Source organism: Sebastes fasciatus, chromosome 19 (genome assembly GCF_043250625.1).
Source record: "Sebastes fasciatus isolate fSebFas1 chromosome 19, fSebFas1.pri, whole genome shotgun sequence".
Lineage (NCBI taxonomy): Eukaryota > Metazoa > Chordata > Actinopteri > Perciformes > Sebastidae > Sebastes > Sebastes fasciatus.
The window spans coordinates 1777086-1798209 of NC_133813.1; the positions used below are offsets into that span (position 1 = coordinate 1777086).

The 21124-nt window shown below is 39.2% G+C and overlaps 2 protein-coding genes across 3 annotated transcripts in view; both read left to right on the top strand.

Moving 5' to 3' along the window:
• On the top strand, positions 1 to 2937 carry cryba4 (crystallin, beta A4). The gene is made up of 6 exons (XM_074617533.1): positions 1 to 91; positions 564 to 607; positions 1583 to 1701; positions 2216 to 2357; positions 2453 to 2595; positions 2694 to 2937. The coding sequence occupies exons 2-6, from the start codon at positions 569 to 571 to the stop codon at positions 2839 to 2841; spliced, it is 591 nt and encodes a 196-aa protein (XP_074473634.1). The 5' UTR covers positions 1 to 91; positions 564 to 568; the 3' UTR covers positions 2842 to 2937.
• Positions 2938 to 6578: 3641 nt separating this feature from the next.
• The window catches only part of grk3 (G protein-coupled receptor kinase 3), a 78744-nt gene continuing 64198 nt past the window's right edge, over positions 6579 to 21124 (top strand). For both annotated transcript variants that reach the window (XM_074618424.1, XM_074618425.1), the window contains exon 1: positions 6579 to 8544. In XM_074618424.1, coding sequence (XP_074474525.1) covers positions 8432 to 8544 — 113 coding nt within the window. In that variant the 5' untranslated portion in view covers positions 6579 to 8431. The remainder of the gene's footprint in view (positions 8545 to 21124) is intronic.

Genomic DNA, 21124 nt, shown 5'->3' on the forward strand with positions numbered 1-21124 from the left:
TTTCAGCATGGCCCCCTGCCAGAGGAGGCTTTAAAAGGGAGGGGGCCCGTGGCTCCTCTCACTCTCACGGCAGGACAACCATCAAAGCAAGGTGAGCGTCCCATGTCCCTCACCCAGCACGGCACGGCACAGCATGGCATGGCTCGGCACGGCGGTGGTGCAGAAGACCCCCCAACATCCACACACACAAATCCCCCAAACACAGTGATAAACAGAGAGGATGGTGGGAAGTCTCAGCAGCTGGGAGGAAATGGGCTGAAAATAAGATAAAGAGAAGAAGAAGAAGAGTAGATCTTCATTTTTGTGTTGGAACTACGATCCAGGCTGATTATCCAGCTGCTGCTGCTGCTGTTGCTGCTCAGACCATTTAACAAGCAGCTTGTTATTTGCATAGAACAACACTAAAGTTGAACACTAGCGGCTCTGTTTCTGGATTTTGATGTCACTTTTCTGCACGTTTTAACTGAACTTTTCCTCCCTCTGCATGTTTAACCTCTCAGACTAAATGTGCACAAATTCTCTGTACTGATGCTTTTTTGTGTGTTTATTTCCTTTCCTCTCAGACAAGATGACTCACCATTGCACCAAGTTCTCCGGCCACTGGAAGGTGAGTCTGCAGATGGAAACACGGATTCATACATTACCTCTCCGGAGGGACTTTCTCATTAGTTTCCCCCTCAGATGCAACCGGCTGTCATTTCAGAATGAATATCGACACCATAAAAACTCTATTTTACATCATATGATTATGCATTTAGTCTTTATCATAACTTTAACTATAAAAATAGTTAGTCAGGGTGAATTTCTTTGCAGCAAATCCTCACATTTAACAATATTTAAGCATATTTTGTGCTTAAAAAAGGACTACAATTATTAATCAATTATCAAAAAGGTTGCAGATTAATTAATTTAAGCGAGGGATCTGAAAACTTCTTCATGCACTTGTGCTTTTTCTGCAGGGTAAAGGTATAAAACAACCCTGTTTTTTGATAAATATATAATATATATATATATAATATATGGTGTCTCACAGTGCTGCAGCCTGCAGGCCTGTAATATTAATTATTAGAGGCCTTGTGAACATTGAGATTAAATGCAAAAAAAGAACGTATTTAATACTGACACAGAGAAGAGAGAGAAATGTGAAAAATAACCTGTTCTCCCAATTTTATGTAGTAGTAATAGTATTTTATTCAGTCATCACATGATACAATAAATATAAACAGTATACTTCTTCACACTTCTAACATAGATCAAATCATAGTTGCACTCATGTATTATATTTATTTATTCATTTGTTTATTTATTATTATTATTTTATTTAGTTTAAAAATCTCTATTTCAAGATAGGCAGCAGCACAGTTACACGGCTGCAGACATAAAACAAACAATTTAAAACAAAGACAAAAGAACAAATTACAGAATCATAAGGTATCAAGTAACATTCATCAGCATTCAAAACATCTGCAGCCAGATGTGCTTGCTTCCAGCCTCTTTAAACGAATGATTTCTTTACATCAGATATGATTTGTATGTGTGTTCATCAGCTGCTCTCTAACCCGTCTGCATCTCCCCACATCAGATCATTGTCTTCGACGAGGAGTGCTTCCAGGGCCGTCGCCATGAGTTCACCTCCGAGTGTTGCAACGTGATGGAGTTCGGCTTCGAGACCGTGCGCTCCCTGAGGGTGGAGAGTGGAGCGTGAGTACACAGAGCTTTAACAGGAGGAGAATGTTACTTTAGGGTCCAGGGGGTCTTTAGGAGGAGATAGCAGGTCAACAGTAGAGGTCACATAGAAGTGGTGTACATCATCTGAAAGCTGGGAACCTGAAGATTAATATGAGATGCAAGTTGTTCTAGTGTATAAGGGTTTAGGACATGATGATAGAAGTAGATGATGGTCATCCTCATGCACTATTATGTCAAGTTGCAGTAATTTTTGGGTTGATATCATTTGTTACACAGATTTGATGCTAAATTTAACAATTTTTTACCGCTAGAGAATTGATAAAAATGATCAATAATCCCTCCAAAATACCACATTAAGACACCAAGACCTCGAGGAACACCATAGAAAAAGCCATGCTAGGATTTGGGATCAAAAACATTTGGAGATTTCTGTAACATTTTTTCTGCGTTTTTTAAAGTCCTGCAGAAATAAAGCAGATAAAGTGTGTGTCTGAGAGTAAATGACAGATTGTTTTTGTGTCCACAGCTGGGTGGGTTACGAGCACGCCTCCTACCAGGGGCAGCAGTTTGTCCTGGAGAGAGGAGAGTACCCCCAGTGTGATGCCTTCGGCGGCAGCAATGCCTACCACATTGAGAGGATGACCTCCTTCAGACCTATCGCCTGTGCTGTGAGTTTAAACACATCTCAGCTCTCAGTTCGTAGATTGAACCGGGAAAAAAAAGAAACCAGCTGACGTTCATTGTTCGTTCCTTTTGTCTCCAGAACCACAGAGAGTGTCGTATGACCATCTTTGAGCGTGAGAACTTCCTGGGCCGTAAGGGTGAGCTGAGCGACGATTATCCCTCCCTCCAGGCCATGGGCTGGTGCAACAATGAAGTTGGCTCTCTCAGGATCCAGTCTGGAGCGTGAGTTCTTTTCCTATCTTTTTATTTCTCAAAAATAATCCTGGTTTCACAACAACGATCTCACGTGTGCTCCCTCCTTCCTTCTCTCTTTGATTCAGATTCGTGTGCTACCAGTACCCTGGTTATCGTGGATACCAGTATATCATGGAGTGTGATCGTCACTGTGGGGAGTTCAAACACTTCAGGGAGTTTGGCTCCCACTGCCAGACCCCTCAGATCCAGTCCATCCGCCGTATTCAGCAGTAACAACACACCACTCCCCAGCCCTCTCTAACCTGTGACCCTTCACCTTTGACCCCTTCCGCATCCCAGTGCTGAATAAAATGTCTTTCTTAAACCTTACCAACCTCCTCCGGTGTATCTGCTTCTCTCACAGACAGACGGACGGGTAGATAGAGGGACACATGACGGTGTTTAGAGGTGACCTGGTGTCAATAAAGGTTGAGTTGAAAACAGTTTATTGTCAATATGACTAATATACTATAATTATACATTTGCAAGTAACAAAATAAGTCAAATAAAATAATTTTAATTGAAAACATGATCTGGTTCCAGCTTCTTAAATGTGAAGATCTGCCTTATTTCTCTTATTTATATTTTTGTAAATTTAATCATTTTTGGGTTCAGGACTGTTTGAATATTTATTTATTATTATTTTACATTAATTTATATAGCATATTTCATCCCCAAAGAACACATTACACAGGTCAAAACACAAGAAACAAATGATTACAAAATAAATAAATAAAAGCAAACAGAATAAAAACAATAAAACAAACTAACAAATAAAGTTTTAACACATTTTGTTAAAACTTTATTGCTTTAAGAGCTGAAACTGAATTTTAATGGCAAACATGATCTGGTTCCAGCTACTTAAATGTGAAGATCTGCCTTATTTCTTTTATTTATATTTTTGTAAATGTAATAATTTTGGGGTTCAGGACAGTTGGTCAAACAAAACAAGACATTTGAATATTTATTTATTATTATTTTAAATTAATTTATTTATAAGATAAGATAAGTAGCCCCACGGTGGGTAAAGCTGCAGTGTACAGCAGCAAAGAGGATAATGCAAAAAACAAGATGCATCAACTAACACAGTAAAAAAAAGAGCTAAACAAAGTGTAACAAAATCTGAACCATTTAAATAGAAGGAAGTATAAAAAAAGAGCAGTATATACAGTATTGACAATAAACAGCACATTTCATACCTAAAGAACACATTACAAAGGTAAAAACACAAGAAAGAAATGTTTTAAAAAAAAACAATAAAAGCAAACAGAATAAAAAGCAATAAAACAAACTAACAAATAAATTGGATTTAAAAGAAAATTAATTAAAAAACAATGATAAACAGGATTTGAAAGTCTTAGCTTTTCTCGCAATTTGTTCCACATTTATCAATTAATCTAAATAATAAATGAATAGATTAAAGAAAATAAAACTTTTTAATGATTGATGATCATTTTAATTACAGTAAAATACTGGCAGCATTTCCCAGAGCCCAATGTGATGGATTGAAATTTCTTTTTTTATCCAAGCGAACCAAAAGATATTCTGCTGCTTATTGTCAGATATTACTAAAGAAAAGCTGCAAATACTCATATTAAAAAATATCTAAGCATATTATTTTGTGCTTTAAAATGACTAAATCGATTAATCTGTTATCCAAAAGGTTGCAGATGAATTAATTTAATTTTAATTTTTGAATTTTAATTTTTATATCTGACAGGACAGATTTTACTTTGACCAGCTACAACACTAAAATATTCATGCAATAGTTATAAAAAATCCAATAATATAATATATAACAATATAACATAGACAAGAGCCATTTTCCAATCCAAACCCAAAGATATTCTGCTGCTTACTATCAGATATGACAAACAAACAGCAAATCCTCACATTATGAATATTTAAGCACATTTTATATATATATATATAAACTCAATTTTAGTATAATATGATTGTACCTTTAGCCTTCTTTATCATAATTAACTATAAAATAGTTAGTCATGGTGAAAAATAACCCTTTCTTTGCACAGAATCCTCACATTCAAGAATATTTAAGCATATTTTGCATATTTTTGTTCTTAAATAAAATGACAAAAACGAGTAAAAAAATATCAGAAAATTGCATATTAATTCATTTACGCAAATTATCTGAATACTTCTTCATGCACTCATGAAAAACATCCCAATTTATTGATAAATAATATATATTATTTTGGTGTCTCATAGTGTGTGGCCTGCTGCAGCCTACAGGGTATTTCTATTATTAGGAGCATTACCATTACTGGCCAGTAAGCGGCGCTATGTTTCCACCAAAAACACTATAAATATATATTTACTGAGCTGTAATATTAATGATCAAGGGCCTTGTGAAAAATAGTGGGGAAAAAACCAACCTATTTAATGTTGATTGAACATGATAAATGTTGCTGCAGTGAGTCTGCAGCTTTTATACAGTTTAGGTTTTAATAGTAGTAGAAAACCCCTGTAGGGAACACAGTAAACCAGCACAAAACGGTCTAAATGTGTAAAAAAGAGGATGAAAATGTGGTATATAAATAGATCAAATAAATAGAATAAACCTGTATGCTTTCATTTCTGATTAAAAACAATATATTTTTATGTTTTTCATAACATGTATACAAAAAAATAGAAATAAAAATGTGCCAGTGAATGAGTGATATTTAATCAATTAACTACATTTTAGTATCATATGATTGTACCTTTAGCCTTCTTTATCATAAAGTATCAAAAAGTTTGCAGATGAATTAATTTAATAATGAATAATTTAATAAATAGATATACATGTATGCTTTCATTTCTGATTAAAAACAATATGTATTTATGTTTTTATAACATGAAAAGCAGCAAATCCTCACATTTAAGAATATTTAAGCATATTTTAGTATAATATGATTGTACCTTTAGCCTTCTTTATCATAATTCTAACTATAAGATAGTTAGTCAGGGTGAAAAATAACCCTTTCTTTGCACAGAATCCTAAGAATATTTAAGCATATTTTGCTTTTTTGTGCTTAAAAAATTACTTAAACGAGTAAAAAAAAAATATCAAAAAGTTTGCAGATGAATTATGATCTGAATACTTCTTTATGCACTCATGCTTTTTCTGCAGGGTAAAGGTATAAACATCCCATTTATTGATAAATAATATATATTATTTTGGTGTCTCACAGTGTGTGGCCTGCTGCAGTCTACAGTACATTTATATATATTAGGAGCATTACCATTACTAATAAAAATGTGCCACTGAATGAGTGATATTTAAGCATATTTTGCTTTTTTTGTGCTTAAAAAATTACTAAAATGAGTAAAAAAAAGTTTGCAGATGAATAATTTAAGCAAATGATCTGAATACTTCTTCATATATATTTATGTTTTTTACAACATGTATATAAAAAAATAGAAATAAAAATGTGCCAGTGAATGAGAGATATTTAAGCATATTTTATATATATATAAAACTAAATTTTAGTATCATATGATTGTACCTTTAGCCTTCTTTATCATAATTATATATATTATATATAAATAACCCTTTCTTTGCACCGAATCCTAAGAATATTTAAGCATAATTTGCATTTTTGTGCTTAAAAAAATTACTAAAACGAGTAAAAAAAAATATCAAAAAGTTTGCAAATGATCTGAACACTTCTTCATATATATTTATGTTTTTCATAACATGTATAAAAAAAATAGGAATAAAAATGTGCCAGTGAGTGAGTGATATTTAAACATATTTTGCTTTTTAGTGCTTAAAAAAAAGGGGATGACAATGCGGTATATAAATAGATATACATGTATGCTTTCATTTCTGATTAAAAACAATATATATTTATGTTTTTATAAAAAATAGAAATCAAAATGTGCCAGTGAGTGAGTGAGTCCAGATCCAGATCCAGTCTGCTCCGCTGCTCCGCTCCGGGTTTTCCTCCCGTCCCTCGCTCCGCCGCAGTGGGAGGAAGTCGGACACAAAGCGGAGCAGAGCTTCTCTCTCTGGCTGACTGTGTGTGTGTGTGTGAGCTCAGAAAACACTGAAAAATACACCCGAAGCAGAGGAAGTCCAGCTGGAAACACTGGGAACATGTGCCATATTGGAGCTGCGAAGCGAGCAGCTTAACGGAGGAGAAACAGAGGCACTACCTGGAGGAGGACGCTCCAGAGAATAAGAAGGAGGAGAGCGGTTAAAGCTACTTTTTATATCCGAGTGAGGAGCTCTGCAGCGCGGGTAGCCTGGCAGGCAGGAGTCGGTCAGAGAGAGGAGGGAGAACGCGATTAAAACGTCGATTTATGAGACTTTTTTAATATTAAATGTGCTATTTTATCAGTTAACTATCTAATCTACCCGTTTCCATCTCTCCACGGTGCTCCACCACATCCTCCAGCACCAACCACCGACAGCAGCGTCACCGTCAGCCCGCAGTCAGTCGCTCCTCGCTGGGTGAGAGGAGCGTCCGGGTCGGTCGCTCTCTCTCCGGTTCTCCCGCACCTACAGTCCTCCAGTCCGGGGTAACTTCAACAAGCAGACTATGGATTAGCTTTTTGCCATTTTTGTTTTTATTTTTGACGCCTTTTTTATTGTTTTTTTGGACATTTTTGCCTCGGAGAAGCCAGACTTCCCTAAAAAACACCCGAGCAGCCGTTAGTTAGCCGTTAGCTCAGCCGTTAGCAGCCGTTAGTAGCCGTTAGTTAGCCGTTAGCTCATCCGTTAGCAGCCGTTAGTTAGCTTATTAACTCAATAAAACCCGAGTTAGTGTTTAAACCCGCTAAACTAGCGAGTCTATTAGAAGTTAGGTGTTTAATTTAACACATTAGACTAATGTGAGGTAATCTAAACTACATGTTTAGACCGATTAAATCACTCTTATTCCTCTATTAGTTAGCCTAACTAGCTCGGTTGTGCTAACTAGCCCAGACAGACACCAACATATTGATCTCCCTAAAACACAAGGTGGCTGTTGATTAGCTCGGGTTAAAGGTGTTTTAGTTGGTTTTAAGGACACACAGGAAGAAGCTCAACATCAACAACAACATGTGTGTTTTTACGGAGCTCATCTTTAAACCTGTGGTGCCATCACAAGTCTGACAGATTAGCTTTTATTTTGGAGATATTAACCAAGTTTACACGTTTTATTTCATCCAATTTGACGTCTACAGGTTTTCTAAAGACTCCACTCCACTAAAGTTAGATCTTTAAAGCTGTGGTGCCATCACAAATCTAAGAGATTAGCTTTTATTTTGGAGATATACACGTTATTTCTCCCACAATTTGACGTGTACAGGTTCTCTAAAGACTCCACTCCACTAAAATTAGCACTGTTTACATTTTTAAGCAGAAAAAAGGACCCAGACTGGAGACAAACCAGTGTTTTTTGGACACCATCATCACCATCAAGAGGGACCAGGAGAGTCTCTGGAGACCTGTAGGATCTGACAGCTGTCTGCACATCTGGCTGCATCTACCTGAGACATCACTATTAAAGCAAAGGAAGGATTTTTTTTAATGCACTAAATGGGATTACAAGCAACCCTGCTGACTGCATATTCTCTCCTCCTGAATTAGCTTTTTTTTTTCTGTCACAATGATGGTAGTTTGAAGGCGAAGTGCAGCCGGAGAGACACAACGACACCATCACCATCTCCATCACCATCTCCACCACCATCCTCCAGTCGATGGTCAGCCGCTGCTGTCACGCACTTTGGCGCTTGATGTTGCTCACATCTGGGTGTTTTTTGTAATCCCCCCCCCCTAAAAACAACCCCACAACGCGTATTTTTATCGATTTGCTCGTCCCAGGGTCGAAAGATGGCGGACCTCGAAGCAGTACTCGCAGATGTGAGTTATTTGATGGCGATGGAGAAGAGCAAATCCACTCCAGCAGCCAGGGCGAGTAAGAAAATCATCCTGCCAGAGCCCAGGTAATTCAACATTCAAGAGCTTTTTACAATGTCTGTAATGGATGCATGTTTTTTTCTGCATGCTTTCTGCAGCCATATAGGGAGATGGAGGGCTGCTTCCTCTCTCAAACCTGTGACTTACTGGAGATGATATATAAATATGACTCCCTTTTGTCAGTTTCTGCAAAACATGCAGCAACTCACAGTGGCTTTCACAAAACAACCACTTCATTTGCGTTGTCATTTCACACCTAGAACTTACCAGGAAGGGAAGCTAGTGTTAGCAGCTTGTGATGCAGCTACATGCAGAATATTTATTATAATATTGTCATTTAAACAAAACCTAGGGCTGCTATATGTGTCAAAACCTAGTGTTAGCCTTTCAGAACTGAGGGCTACAATAGCAGATTGTGATGCACAATATTTGCTATAATGTTGTCATTTTCTTCAAACAAAACCAAGCCTTAATATTCTCCTGTGTTCTTGCTATCTGAGCAAAAAACAACTGTTACCCTTTCAGGTTGTGATGCAGCTACATGCATAATATTTGCCCTAATATTTTTATTTTTTTTGCAAACCAAACCAAGCCTTAATTATGTCCTGTTCTTGCTATTTGTGCCAAAACCTAGTGTTAGCCTTTCAGGTTGTGATGCAGCTACATGCACAATACTTGCCCTAATATTTTAATTTTTTTTGCAAACCAAACCAAGCCTTAATGTTGTCCCGTGTTCTTGCTATCTGAGCCAAAACCTAGTGTTAACCTTTCAGAAGTGAGGGCTACAGTAGCAGGTTGTGATGCACAATAGTTGCCATAATATTCACATTTATTTTCAAACCAAACCAAGCCTTAATGATGTCTTGTTCATGCCAAAACCTTGTGTTAGCCTTTCAGAACTAAGGGCTACAGTAGCAGGTTGTGATGCACAATATTTGCCCTAATATTGTAATTTTTTTTCAGACAAAACCAAGCCTTAATGTTGACCTCTGTTCTTGCTATTTGTGCCAACATCTAGTGTTAGCGTCTCAGGTTGTGATGCAGCTACATGCATAATATTTGCCATAATATTGTCATTTTTGCAAACCAAACCAGGCATTAATGATGTCCTGTTCTTGCTATCTGAGCCAAAACCTACTGTTAGCCTCTCAGAATTAAGGGCTACAATAGCAGGTTGCATGTGATGCAGCTACATGCAGAATATTTGCCATAATATTGTCATTTTTTATAGCAAAACCAATGGCTGCACGATTATGGCCCAAATGATAATCATGATTATTTTGATCAATATTGAGATCACGATTATTCATTGATTTTTACGGACAAAATATTTTGATTACACTCTCAAATTGAAATGGACAGAGCGCTTCTTTCACTTCCATGTTGTGCTACATTCCTGCTAATGTACAAATCGTTGCATCAAAATAAGACTAAAATAAAAAAATAAGGTTCTTCTTCACTTGAATTCAGTGTATTTTCAGTATACTCTTTTACTCCAGAGTTTACTGCTTGTTTTTTATTCTTATTCTACAGTATGTAAAGCATCTTTGAGAACTTTGAAAAGTGCTATGTAAAACTGATTTATTATTATTAGGAGAGTTTTTCACAGGCTGCCGCTGCAGGGTGCGCGCACAGCGGCATGACACAGTCGATCGTGTTCATTTAATTGTGGGACGCCAAAATCGCGATTAATATTCGATTAATTGTGCAGCCCTAACAATACCAAGCCTTAATGATGAAGAAGCTCTATCAAACATTCTCCATTTGCGCCCCCAATCTGATCATAAATGATGTTTTCTGTATGTCTCGTCTGTGGCCCTTTGATGCATCAGTATGTGCAGCTTCTCTGTGTGAGTAGAAGGCCATCAGATGAGACTACAGTGACCAATATCTGCACACCTTTTTGTGTCCCTGCTGTTGTGTTGAATGTGTCACCTCAGACCAGGTTTAAAGGCATGTAGCCGTGCACCTTGATTGAAGAGGATGTGGTTAAAATTTGGTTATGGAGACGTTTGTGTTTATCATTCTGACGGAGCTATTTGGGTTTAGTCAAATGATCACCGTTGTGTGAGCTTTGTGCAGAACAGATCTCAGCCGGCAGCGCTGTCACATTGACTTATTTACATCCATCACCTTGTTCTCCATGTTTATTAATCACCAACGGATCACTGACACACCCACTCACGTGTTAACGTGAGTTAAACAAGCATCATATTTAAAGCAGGAGGGATTTTTTTTGGAGGGAGGAGGTCAGCCGTTCAGTTACTGACTGACTCGTCTCAGCAGATCAGCAGAAAGTAGCGATCCAGACAGTGAGTTAGTTACACACAGTAATGAATATGAAGCTTCTCCAACTGAAATGATTTAATTAAAGGATGTTCTGTAATGAAATGTGCTACCCTAGATGAATCGCCACTCATATGTTTGAGTTTTGAATGATATAAACGCCGTCTTGACAGGTTTAAGAAAACTATTTCACCTCCAGGGCACGAGCAAAATGTCTGTCGGGGTTTGTCAAACTGTCAATATTAACTAAACTAGCTGTTATATAACGTGATCACTAATAACACATAACAAGTCAAACATGTATCAGTCACAGCATCTCAGTGTTGTCGTCCCTCTGCAGGCTGTTCGTAGGAAAAGCTACGAATGGTGTCTGTATACCACGTAATCGTGAACCAGGAAGTATAAAGAGCGACAAAGGGAGGAGGTCGGGGTGGATGGTGGGAAAACATCAGACTCTCGCCCAGGAGGCCGCTGATCGTACCCCGCGTGAAACCAGAAGTCAACGTTGATTTATTTGTCACATAACTTCCGTACTTAAGTAACGCCACTTTCAAAGTTATTGTAATCCAAACGTTGACTTGTTTGTCACGTAACTTCCGTATTTAAGTAACGCCACTTTCAAAGTTATTGTAATCCAAACGTTGACTTGTTTGTCACGTAACTTCCGTATTTAAGTAACGCCACTTTCAAAGTTATTGTAATCCAAACGTTGACTTGTTTGTCACGTAACTTCCATACTAAAGTAACACCACCTTCTGAGTTATTTCAACCCAAACGTTGACTTTATGAAACTATTAAATACATTTTGGGGGGCCAAACTAGAGCAGCCACTGGTTTAATTTTTTAACAAATTGTATTTTATAAACTGATCATATGCTTGTTTTTTGTAACTAGTAACTAAAGCTGTCACATAAATGTAGTGGAGTAAAAGTACATAATTTCCCTCTGAGATGTAGTGGAGTAGAAGTATAAAGTAGCATAAAGTACACATCCTTCTAAGCTGTACTTAAGTGCAGTACTTGAGTTGAAGTAGTGTAGAGTCCATGTCAGTGGGGGTTGCATGTTTGAGCCCATTTGCTTCTGATGACGTCACGTATACTGCTAACCGTTTGTGAGTCTTTTTTAGGGTTTCCTTCCTTCAGACAGTTGTTGGTTTCAGTTTGTGTCAGTCTGGTTTTAAAATGAACCTGCAGAAACGTGAAGCTCCCTCGAGACCGACGATCCGTTAACAGAGAACCTTTTAGTCACATTTAATTATCAAAAAGTTAGTCACAAATTTGCGTTACATGTCCTCCCGTTCCTGAATCCTGTAGTAGATATGAGAACTAGCGTGGTCACTGGTGGGTCTCTGGACTCTTAAAGGAAATACTCCACTAATAACCAACATTCTGAACATGCAACACCTTTTGCAGGCTTGAAAGTTTGCTCTAAAAAGTTTGTAGCTTGCTCCCACGCATCGGCTGCAAGTGACAAATGTAAACAGCCAACGTCAAACAGAAGCTGTCAAACAGAAGCCGTGTATTTAGTAGGGCTGTCAGTTGATTCAAATCTTTAATCACGATTGATTCTGTGATTGTCCATAGTTTTTTATCTGTTCAAAATGTACCTTAAAGGGAGATTTATCAAGTATTGCATACTCTAATCTAGGGCTGTCGCAATAACCGCAATACTGCAATGCCGCACTATTGACAAACCAACTGCAGGGGATGAATTCTTTGCAATGGGAGCGCCGCGTATCTACACCATGCTATAAACGGCAGCAGCGTGGCGAGGCGCTGAGCGTCTATTATACGCTGAATCTGATCGCCGAGAGTTGAAAGATTTGTTCTACTTTGGGTAAAACGCTGCCCTTCTGTGTTCTGCAATAAACAAGTATTTAATTTGTTTTAAAACTGTCCTCAACAATATACCTAATCATAGCCTAACAATAAAGCTTATTTATATAGCATTACAATCAGGATAAATTAAATAATTTGCAATAATACCACACTGTTGAGCCAATAATTATCACCGCAGGGGAAATTCCCTCACCGTGACGGCCCTACTCTTATCAACCTGGGAGTGGACAAATATGCTGCTGTATGTATTAATTATTGTAAATCAATTACCAACACCAAACAATGACAGATATTGATCCAGAAACCCTCACAGGTACTGCATTTAGCATAAAACAATATGCTCCAATCATAACATGGCAAACTGCAGCCCAACAGGCAACAACAGCTGTCAGTGTGTCAGTGTGCTGACTTGACTATGACTTGCCCCAAACTGCATGTGATTATCATAAAGTGAGCATGTCTGTAAAGGGGAGACTCGTGGGTACCCATAGAACCCATTTACATTCATACATCTGGAGGTCAGAGGTCAAGGGATCCCTTTGAACATGGACATGACAGTTTTTCCTCGCAAAAATTTAGTTTTACTTCAGAGCGTTATTTAACCTAAAATGATAATCACAATTATTTTGATCAATATTGAGATTGCGATTATTCATTGATTTTAGCGACAACACATTTTAGAAAAAAAGTCATAATTTTATAAGAATAAAGTCATAAGTTTACGAGAGAAAAAAATCGTAATATTATGAGAATAAAGTCGTAATATCATCAAGTAGTTATGTTACGTGTTATTTTAGAGGGGGAATAGTGTGAAAATGAGGAACGTGGAGCATCTTGTGAAATTATACTTTAGTTTATGTTTCACAAATAACCACATAGTTCATCTTTTGGCTCATCAGCATCACATTATCATCAGTATCAGGACCTGGAAAAGATTGTACAAGAAACTGAGTTTACTCTGAAGAAAGAACCACTCGGACCTGATGGAGGAACTGACTCTTCAGTGGAGGAGGAAATGGCTTTATTTTCGTAATATTACGACATTTCTTTCTCATAATAGTATGACTTTATTCTGGAAATCTCAGATTTGTTTTCCCCCTTAGTGTGGCACTAATACTCTGTCGTACCGTCACGTACGGTGTAAAGTTGTACAGTTTAGGCCGTGTGTCAACACAGTGTTGGACAGTGAAACTGAACGTCACGCTAACTGAGTCGGCTGCTCCTCATTAGATGTTCAGACAAGAATCCAAGTTGTGAAACGTCGACGCTGGTAGTTAATCTAAGGATCGGCCACCATGAGCCGGTGAGCTGCTGACGATACTAAAGACAACACCGGACTGATTAGCACATCATCAAACACCTGATGTAGATGAAACCGATACATGAACACACGGTTCTTATAGTTCAAACTGCATCACGCAGAGGCGTTTTCTATACCAACAAACCAGAACAAGCTGCTTCTGTGAATGTGCTTTATTAAGTGATTTAATGTCAGATATGCTATTTATTGCCCACTATCACACAGGAGCTGCAGAGATAAAAGCCTCAGCTAATGGACCCGTAAAAGCCGAGTAAATCAGGCTGCAAAGCAACACTCACACAAAATGAAAATGTCCTTAAAACATGTCACCTAGGTCATTATTAACACAATAACTGGATGAAATGGTGGCATTATGTTTCTTTCTGTGCAGCCTTATCACACATATCGTTATCACGCTTTGAGTGCTTCACACGGCTTCAGAGAATTCAGTTTGGATTATAAAAGATGTGAGAATAATGTGAGAGGAGTGTATGGATGAAAACTAGTCTCTGAAAATACAAACTTTTATAACGCATGCCCGGTTTTAGCAGCGGTGCATGTGTGAAGCTTTCAGCCGCATGCTCGTCGGGGGGAGTTAAATGTGGCACGTTGGAGATAGCGTGGTGCTGCCACATTCTCGGCGGGCCGAGGTCTGTGTCCTCTGGCAGAGAGGTGAGATTTTAGACAGCAGCACTGGAGGCGTGGGGGGAGGGAGGGCGATCAGACGGGACGGAACGCCCCCGCCGTTATCGAGAAATCCAAACAAGAAACGAGACACGGCGGAGGTATCCAGGAGGTGGAGATACGAGTGAAAACAGAGAGAGGGGATGAGCTGAAATCACAATACAACATCCCTGCGGACATTAAATCAAAGGCAGGATCAATACTGGGAGCAGGTTTCTCATTTTTTGGAGCTGTAGTCAGTCAGTAGGGGTGTAACGGCACGCAGAAGTCACGATTCGGTTCAGAACCCGGCTTTGGAGTTAAACTTAAATAACGCTCCAAACTTAGGCTACATTTTGGAGAGGAAAAACTTTCATGTCCATTTTCAAAGGGTTCCCTTGACCTCTGACCTCCAGATGTGTGAATGTAAATGGGTTCTATGGGTACCCACGAGTCTCCCCTTTACAGACATGCCCACTTTATGATAATCACATGCAGTTTGGGGCAAGCACGAGATCTTCATACCGTGTATTCTGCGTACTGATCTTGTTACAGCCCTACATGTAGTAGTCAATAAAGTTAGCCTAGTTAGCCTGTTATCTGGTAAACATGCACCACAATCTGGTGTTTGTACTCTCGGCTAAGGCCCAGAGAAAACCAGCACTCTGTATTGTTTTAAATATTTAAAGTTAGCAAATTAATTGTCTTTTATTGAGTGGGGATTCTGTCGTTAGCTCATTTTCCAGCCCTGTACTCTCTAGCTTGCTAGCAGTACTGATCGACTCCTAACGCTTGTAGATAATAAACCACAGATACACTTTTAAGCATTTAACAACACCTTAATCAGGATTTCTGCAAAACTATAACTATTGTAACGTTAGCAGCCAAAGTGGAAACTGAGAGCAGGTTCTAATTTAGATGAAGTTTTAATTCCATCAGTGAATAAAACTAGATAGAATATTAATTAGTCTGGTTTTCTAGATAAAAATGAGCATCATTCGTCAGCGGCTCAGTCGGCATCCGTATGATTTATTATTGTAATTTCTTCAGAAACATAATTAGTGCGATATTGATTCTCGTAACGTTTTAATATTATTTTGTGGTCCTCTCGGGGGGTGTTCACTGTTTATGTCCCTCCTGGATGAAGCAGTGACTCATTAGGAAAAGCACCAATGGGCCCATTTGACTCCCTCAGCAGCACTCATACTCTTTAACATGTACCACAGTTTTCCAAGCAGCATGCCGTTGTCACACTTGAGTCACCACCAGCGTCTGTAACCTCTAACCCTGTTTCAGCCGGATCGTCACTATTTTTAGTGACTTGTTTTCTGTCGATTTTTAGCAGAACTTGCAGCGAATTGTTATTCTGATTGCTGATGAAGAAATAGGGTACGTTAGTGTCGAGGTTAGCAGGAGTTTAGCTTGATGGAAATGAGACATCAGATCAGCCTAGTTGACTCTTCACTTTTAGAGCAAAAGCATATTTGCACTAAAGGTGCCTGTACAGAGCAGACATCACAGATATATGGTGCCTTCTAATGGGGTCGTGTTTACCGTGTTTACGAGTTGGGCCCGTATGAACGCCCCCCTCATGTCGTATTCACGACCTCGGAAGTGGAAAGCTTCGGAAATTTCCGAGGTCACGACTTGTGACGTGTTTTTTCATGTTGACAGAAATGGCGGAAGTTATGGAAGTAATTTTTTCAGTGCATAATAAGTTAATTTATTGTAATTCTTTAATAAGTCTGAGTAAAATGTTGATATTCCCAACGGCCTCATCTTTCTCCTCTGTCATTATACCTTTGCATTTACTACATTATGTTGCCCACTTGCTAGCTTGCTAAATTGTTAGCCTCTGTGGCTTCTAGACACCGACAGAAACGTTAATGTTGCCGTCGCTTAGCAGCGGAGTTCTTCACGACTTCATCACGTGAACGCCACGCATATCATGTACACGACTTCCCATCTCGTAAACACAGTAAACACGACCCCATTTGAAGGCACCGATATATACGTAGATGTCACATTGTCGTTTGGATCGTATTTCAACGTCGCCGCCATATTGGGAGGTCAGGACTGGCCTGTAAACACATACAAGTGAGCTGCCGTTTTTCTGGATAAAAAGCACTACAACGTCTACGTTTCCAAACGAATCATTGAAATCAGTTGAGAAACGTTAGTGCTTTTAATCCAGAAAAACAGCAGCTCTCCCGTTGACTTGTATGTGTTTACAGGCCAGTCCTGACCTCCCCAATATGGCGGCGATGCTGACGATTTCAGCAACGGGCTGAAGTGTGCCAATGCGATATCTACATTTCATGTTGAAGTTTTTGTTGAGTTATGGCAGCCAGTGATTATTTTTTATAATTGTATAATCTGGCAGTTCATAAATGTGGACGGTGCCATCGTGTTATAATCACACGAGGTGCTAAATCCCAAAAGTATCATTGTTACTACAGTTACGACTGTTTTCAGCCAAATATGAGGCTGTTCTTTTGTTTCAGCTTTTAAGACGAGTATAGAAGTATCAAAACTGAAACTAAAACTAATCCAGAAATCATTTTAGGCCCTCAGTGAGTTAACAGGAAATGATGGCTTGTGTGAAAATGTCTTCGGCTGCTTCATTCACCCCCCCACCCCCCCCCCCCAAACCCTCCACTCGTTGCAGTCAGGCTTCGAGCAGCAGCCAGAAAAACAGGTTTCAAAGTCTAACTAGTTTTCCAGGTAAAGAGAATAATTGCATGTCTAGAGGCTTAAAGAAGCTCATGGAAGAGTTGGGTCTTGTTAGTTTCGTTAGCTCTGAACTGACAGATATAATGCAGAGGTTTAAAATCTATAAAGGAACGATTGAATTGAGTCTAAGGCCCTGTTCACACCTGGCATAAAGGCTACATCCACACTGATACGTTTTGGTTTTAAAACACATTTTTAAATCTAAAACGATCTCCGTCCAGACGAGCATTTTAGGGCCGTTTCACAATTAATCTCCGTCCATACTACCACGCCTGAAAACGCGGTTGGTTGTTCAGTTGTAGAAAATACTAGGAAGGAAGAACAGCTATGGTGAAATAAATGAAATAAAAACCAATAAAGTCAATGAATGAACCACTGGTAGTCGAGGCTGATGTCCTTTGTTGTCTTCCGTCCAGACTAAAACACAACCCTGGAGTTTTAAAACTAGAACGGTGTCAGCAGCGTTCAAACGTCTCTACGTTTTAAGGTCTCAAAAACGTCGGTGTAGTGTGGACGTGAGGCATAAACGTAGCAGCGGTTATCAGTTTTAAAACGTACTAGTGTGGATGCAGCTTTACATGCTTCCTGGGTGGTCCGATCACTAGTGGACAGCTCTGAGTACAGGTGTGAATGCACCCAGGACGCATCGAGATCCGATCACTCAGACCACATTCAGAGGCGGTCTATGCGCCGCATATGGCCACCTTCTTTTAGCAGTGTGTACGCGAATGTGTCCTAGGCCACATTGAAGGACCGCCTATTCAACTGACGTCCTCCGCGGAAGTACGTACTCATTCGCGTGCCAATGGCGTCATATTAACAACGTCTAAAAATGATGTGTGCGTCAAACATCTTAGCGATTTGGTTTGCCTGGAACGAACCAATGAATAGACCCAGTCTGTATTTTTTTTTATTTAGTGAAGCATGACAAAACAATGGAAATTTGACAAGACAAACAGAAACAAACAAAAGAGAAAAATAAATAAATAAAATACATCGGGTGTCATGACAAAATGAACGGGACAAGCCAATTCTAACAGAACGAACAAAATGAGACAAATAAATAGGAGATGTTGGTGGAGGGAGGGTGGTGTTACTGACAGTACAGGACAGTCTGTTGTGTAAGGTTCTAGTGTTTGTGTACAGTTGTGTGTGTTTGTATGTATGCAGTGTGGAGGGTGGAGGGTGTTTGTTTGTATTTAAAGAGGAGAAAGAAAAGGGCGGGAAAGCGAGAGAGGGGGTGGGGTGGGGTGGGGGGGTTGAGTTGAGTATTTTTCGTGGCAGGGGTGGCTTATAATATCCCATGGTCCGACAATGTTATGTTATCATATTTTGTCTTTTATTTGTATTTGCATTTGTATTTTTTTTGTTTTGTTTCCTGAGACAGGTTACCCCCCTTAAGCTGCCCCCAGACCCTGGAGAGAGGGCTGGCTGTCAGCGGTGTCTACTGTCGGTTGTCAGTGATGTCCCGCCAGAATAGTTTGATTGGTGTGCAGTCCGATGTGGCGTGCACATAGGTGTCTGTGGTGTTTTGTGTGCAGTGCGGACAAATTTCTGATTCTGTAAAACCCATTTGAAACCTTCTTTTTCCCGTGTAGTGTACTCTGTGAATGATCTTGTACTGGATGAGTTGTATGTTGGTGTTGGTGGATGTAGAGAAGATGTTTTGGCAAATTTTGGTCCAGAAGTCGGCACCGGGGATTAGTTGTAGGTCTTGTTCCCATTTTATTGACGGGATGGATATTATTAGATTGGATGTGGAAATGATCTTGTATGTTTTAGATAGTAGCTTTTTTCTGGAGGTGATGTTAAACAATTGTGATGCTGGTGGGGGAAGATCTGACTTAAATGCTTTAATGTTGATTGTTGATTCTCCCCAATGCCCCTACTTCTCGACCAAAAAAGGAAATGAGACCAGAGTATTATTGTGGAAGATGTTTGAGGTGTGTGATATCTTTACTGATCTATGATGAGAAATCTAGTGGCTTTCTGTTCATTAAAAAGTCAGGATTGGTCCAGATTGGAGTGTGCTTGTTAGGTGAGATTGTGGTGTTAGTTATTTGGTGAAATTTCCCAATACATACATTTCAAAATAAATATAAAAAAATAAGTGCATAAATAAAAATAAATAAATAAATTTAAAAGAAATAATAAAAATAAATGCATAAATAAATAAAGGGGAAAATTAAACGGAAGAGTAAATAAATATATAAATAAGGGAATTAATACAAAACATTTTATTAATTAATTAATTAATGGCTATATTAATTTGTAATATTATTTCTGTTACATTTAATGATATTTATTTATCGAGTCATTTATTTATTTATTTTTGATTTTGTCAGGTTCTGTCCTCCATATGAACTGACGTACTCAGACGTACTTAGTACTTAATGCCAGGTGTGAACGGGGCTTTAGATAGTATATTTGAACAGGTCAGAGCCTGGGCACTGTGTGGTATGTTATCAACACAGTTCAATTACATGCCCACAGACCCACCCAGCTATCGTAGTGACAGTGACCTCCTGTTAATATGTTAAATATTTATGTAGTGTTAAATAGTCACCAACACGATGTTGTTCCGGTGTCGGTGAGGAGATCAGCAGCTAATGACAGCTGGACCTTTACACTCACTGCTCCTGTTACTCTGGACACAATTCATGGGAAGAGAAAGAGCTAAAAACAAAGAGAATCAACTGAAAATAAGAGAGGAAGTCATCGAGTGCAGACGTCCACCAAAGCAGATCTGCACCAAAATTTCCTTCCAACAAGTTTCATGAAATTTGGGCCATTAGTTTTTAACTAATCCTGCTGATAAACACACAAACAAACCAAACTAAAAACAGTATTTACAATTATCTGACATCAGAACTTCCGCTAAACGTTGGCGAGGAAAAACTGTCATGTCCATTTTCAAAGGGGTCCCTTGACCTCTGACCTCCAGATGTGTGAATGTAAATGGGTTCTATGGGTACCCACGAGATGCCCACTTTATGATAATCACATGCAGTTTGGGGCAAGTCATAGCCAAGTCAGCACACTGACACACTGACAGCTGTTGTTGCCTGTTGGGCTGCAGTTTGCCATGTTATGATTGGAGCATATTGTTTTATGCTAAATGCAGTACCTGTGAGGGTTTCTGGACAATAATAATAATAACTTGGATTTATATAGCGCCTTTCAAGAAACCCAAGGACGCTTTAACATAGGCATAAATAAACACAACAAATTGAACATAGCAGTAGCTAGAGGCCATAGGCCTTGGTGAAGAGGTGGGCTTTGAGAAGTCTTTTGAAACTGTCCAGAGATGGTGCGTTGCGGAGCTCTATGGGGAGAGAGTTCCAGAGGGTGGGGGCTGTCACACTGAAAGCTCTGTCCCCAAAAGTTCTCATTTTTGTGTGAGGGATGGAGAGCTGACCCGTGCCTGAGGATCTGAGGTTCCGAGGCTGTGTGTAAGGGTGGAGGAGGTCAGATAGGTACTGAGGAGCCAGGGCGTTGAGGGATTTGTAGGTGAGGAGGAGGATTTTGTAGGTGATGCGGGACTTGACCGGGAGCCAGTGGAGGTGGATGAGGGTGGGGTTGATGTGCTGCCAGGGCTTGGTGCAGGTGAGAACCCTGGCAGCTGAGTTTTGCACGTAGTGGAGCCTGTCCAGGGCTTTGCTGGGAACCCCGGTCAGAACTCCATTGCAGTAGTTCAAACGGGAGGTGACGAAAGCGTGGATGAGGGTTTCTGCCACAGAGTCAGAGAGTGATTGCCGGAGACGGGAGATGTTTTTTAGGTGGAAG

What these genes read in the sequence shown, in the direction of transcription:
- cryba4 (XM_074617533.1), top strand. Translation starts at nt 569, where the DNA reads ATGACTCACCATTGCACCAAGTTCTCCGGCCACTGGAAG. An exon ending in AGTTCTCCGGCCACTGGAAG is followed by an intron (nt 608 to 1,582) that starts GTGAGTCTGCAG and finishes TCCCCACATCAG; the next exon opens with ATCATTGTCTTCGACGAGGA. An exon ending in CTGAGGGTGGAGAGTGGAGC is followed by an intron (nt 1,702 to 2,215) that starts GTGAGTACACAG and finishes TTGTGTCCACAG; the next exon opens with CTGGGTGGGTTACGAGCACG.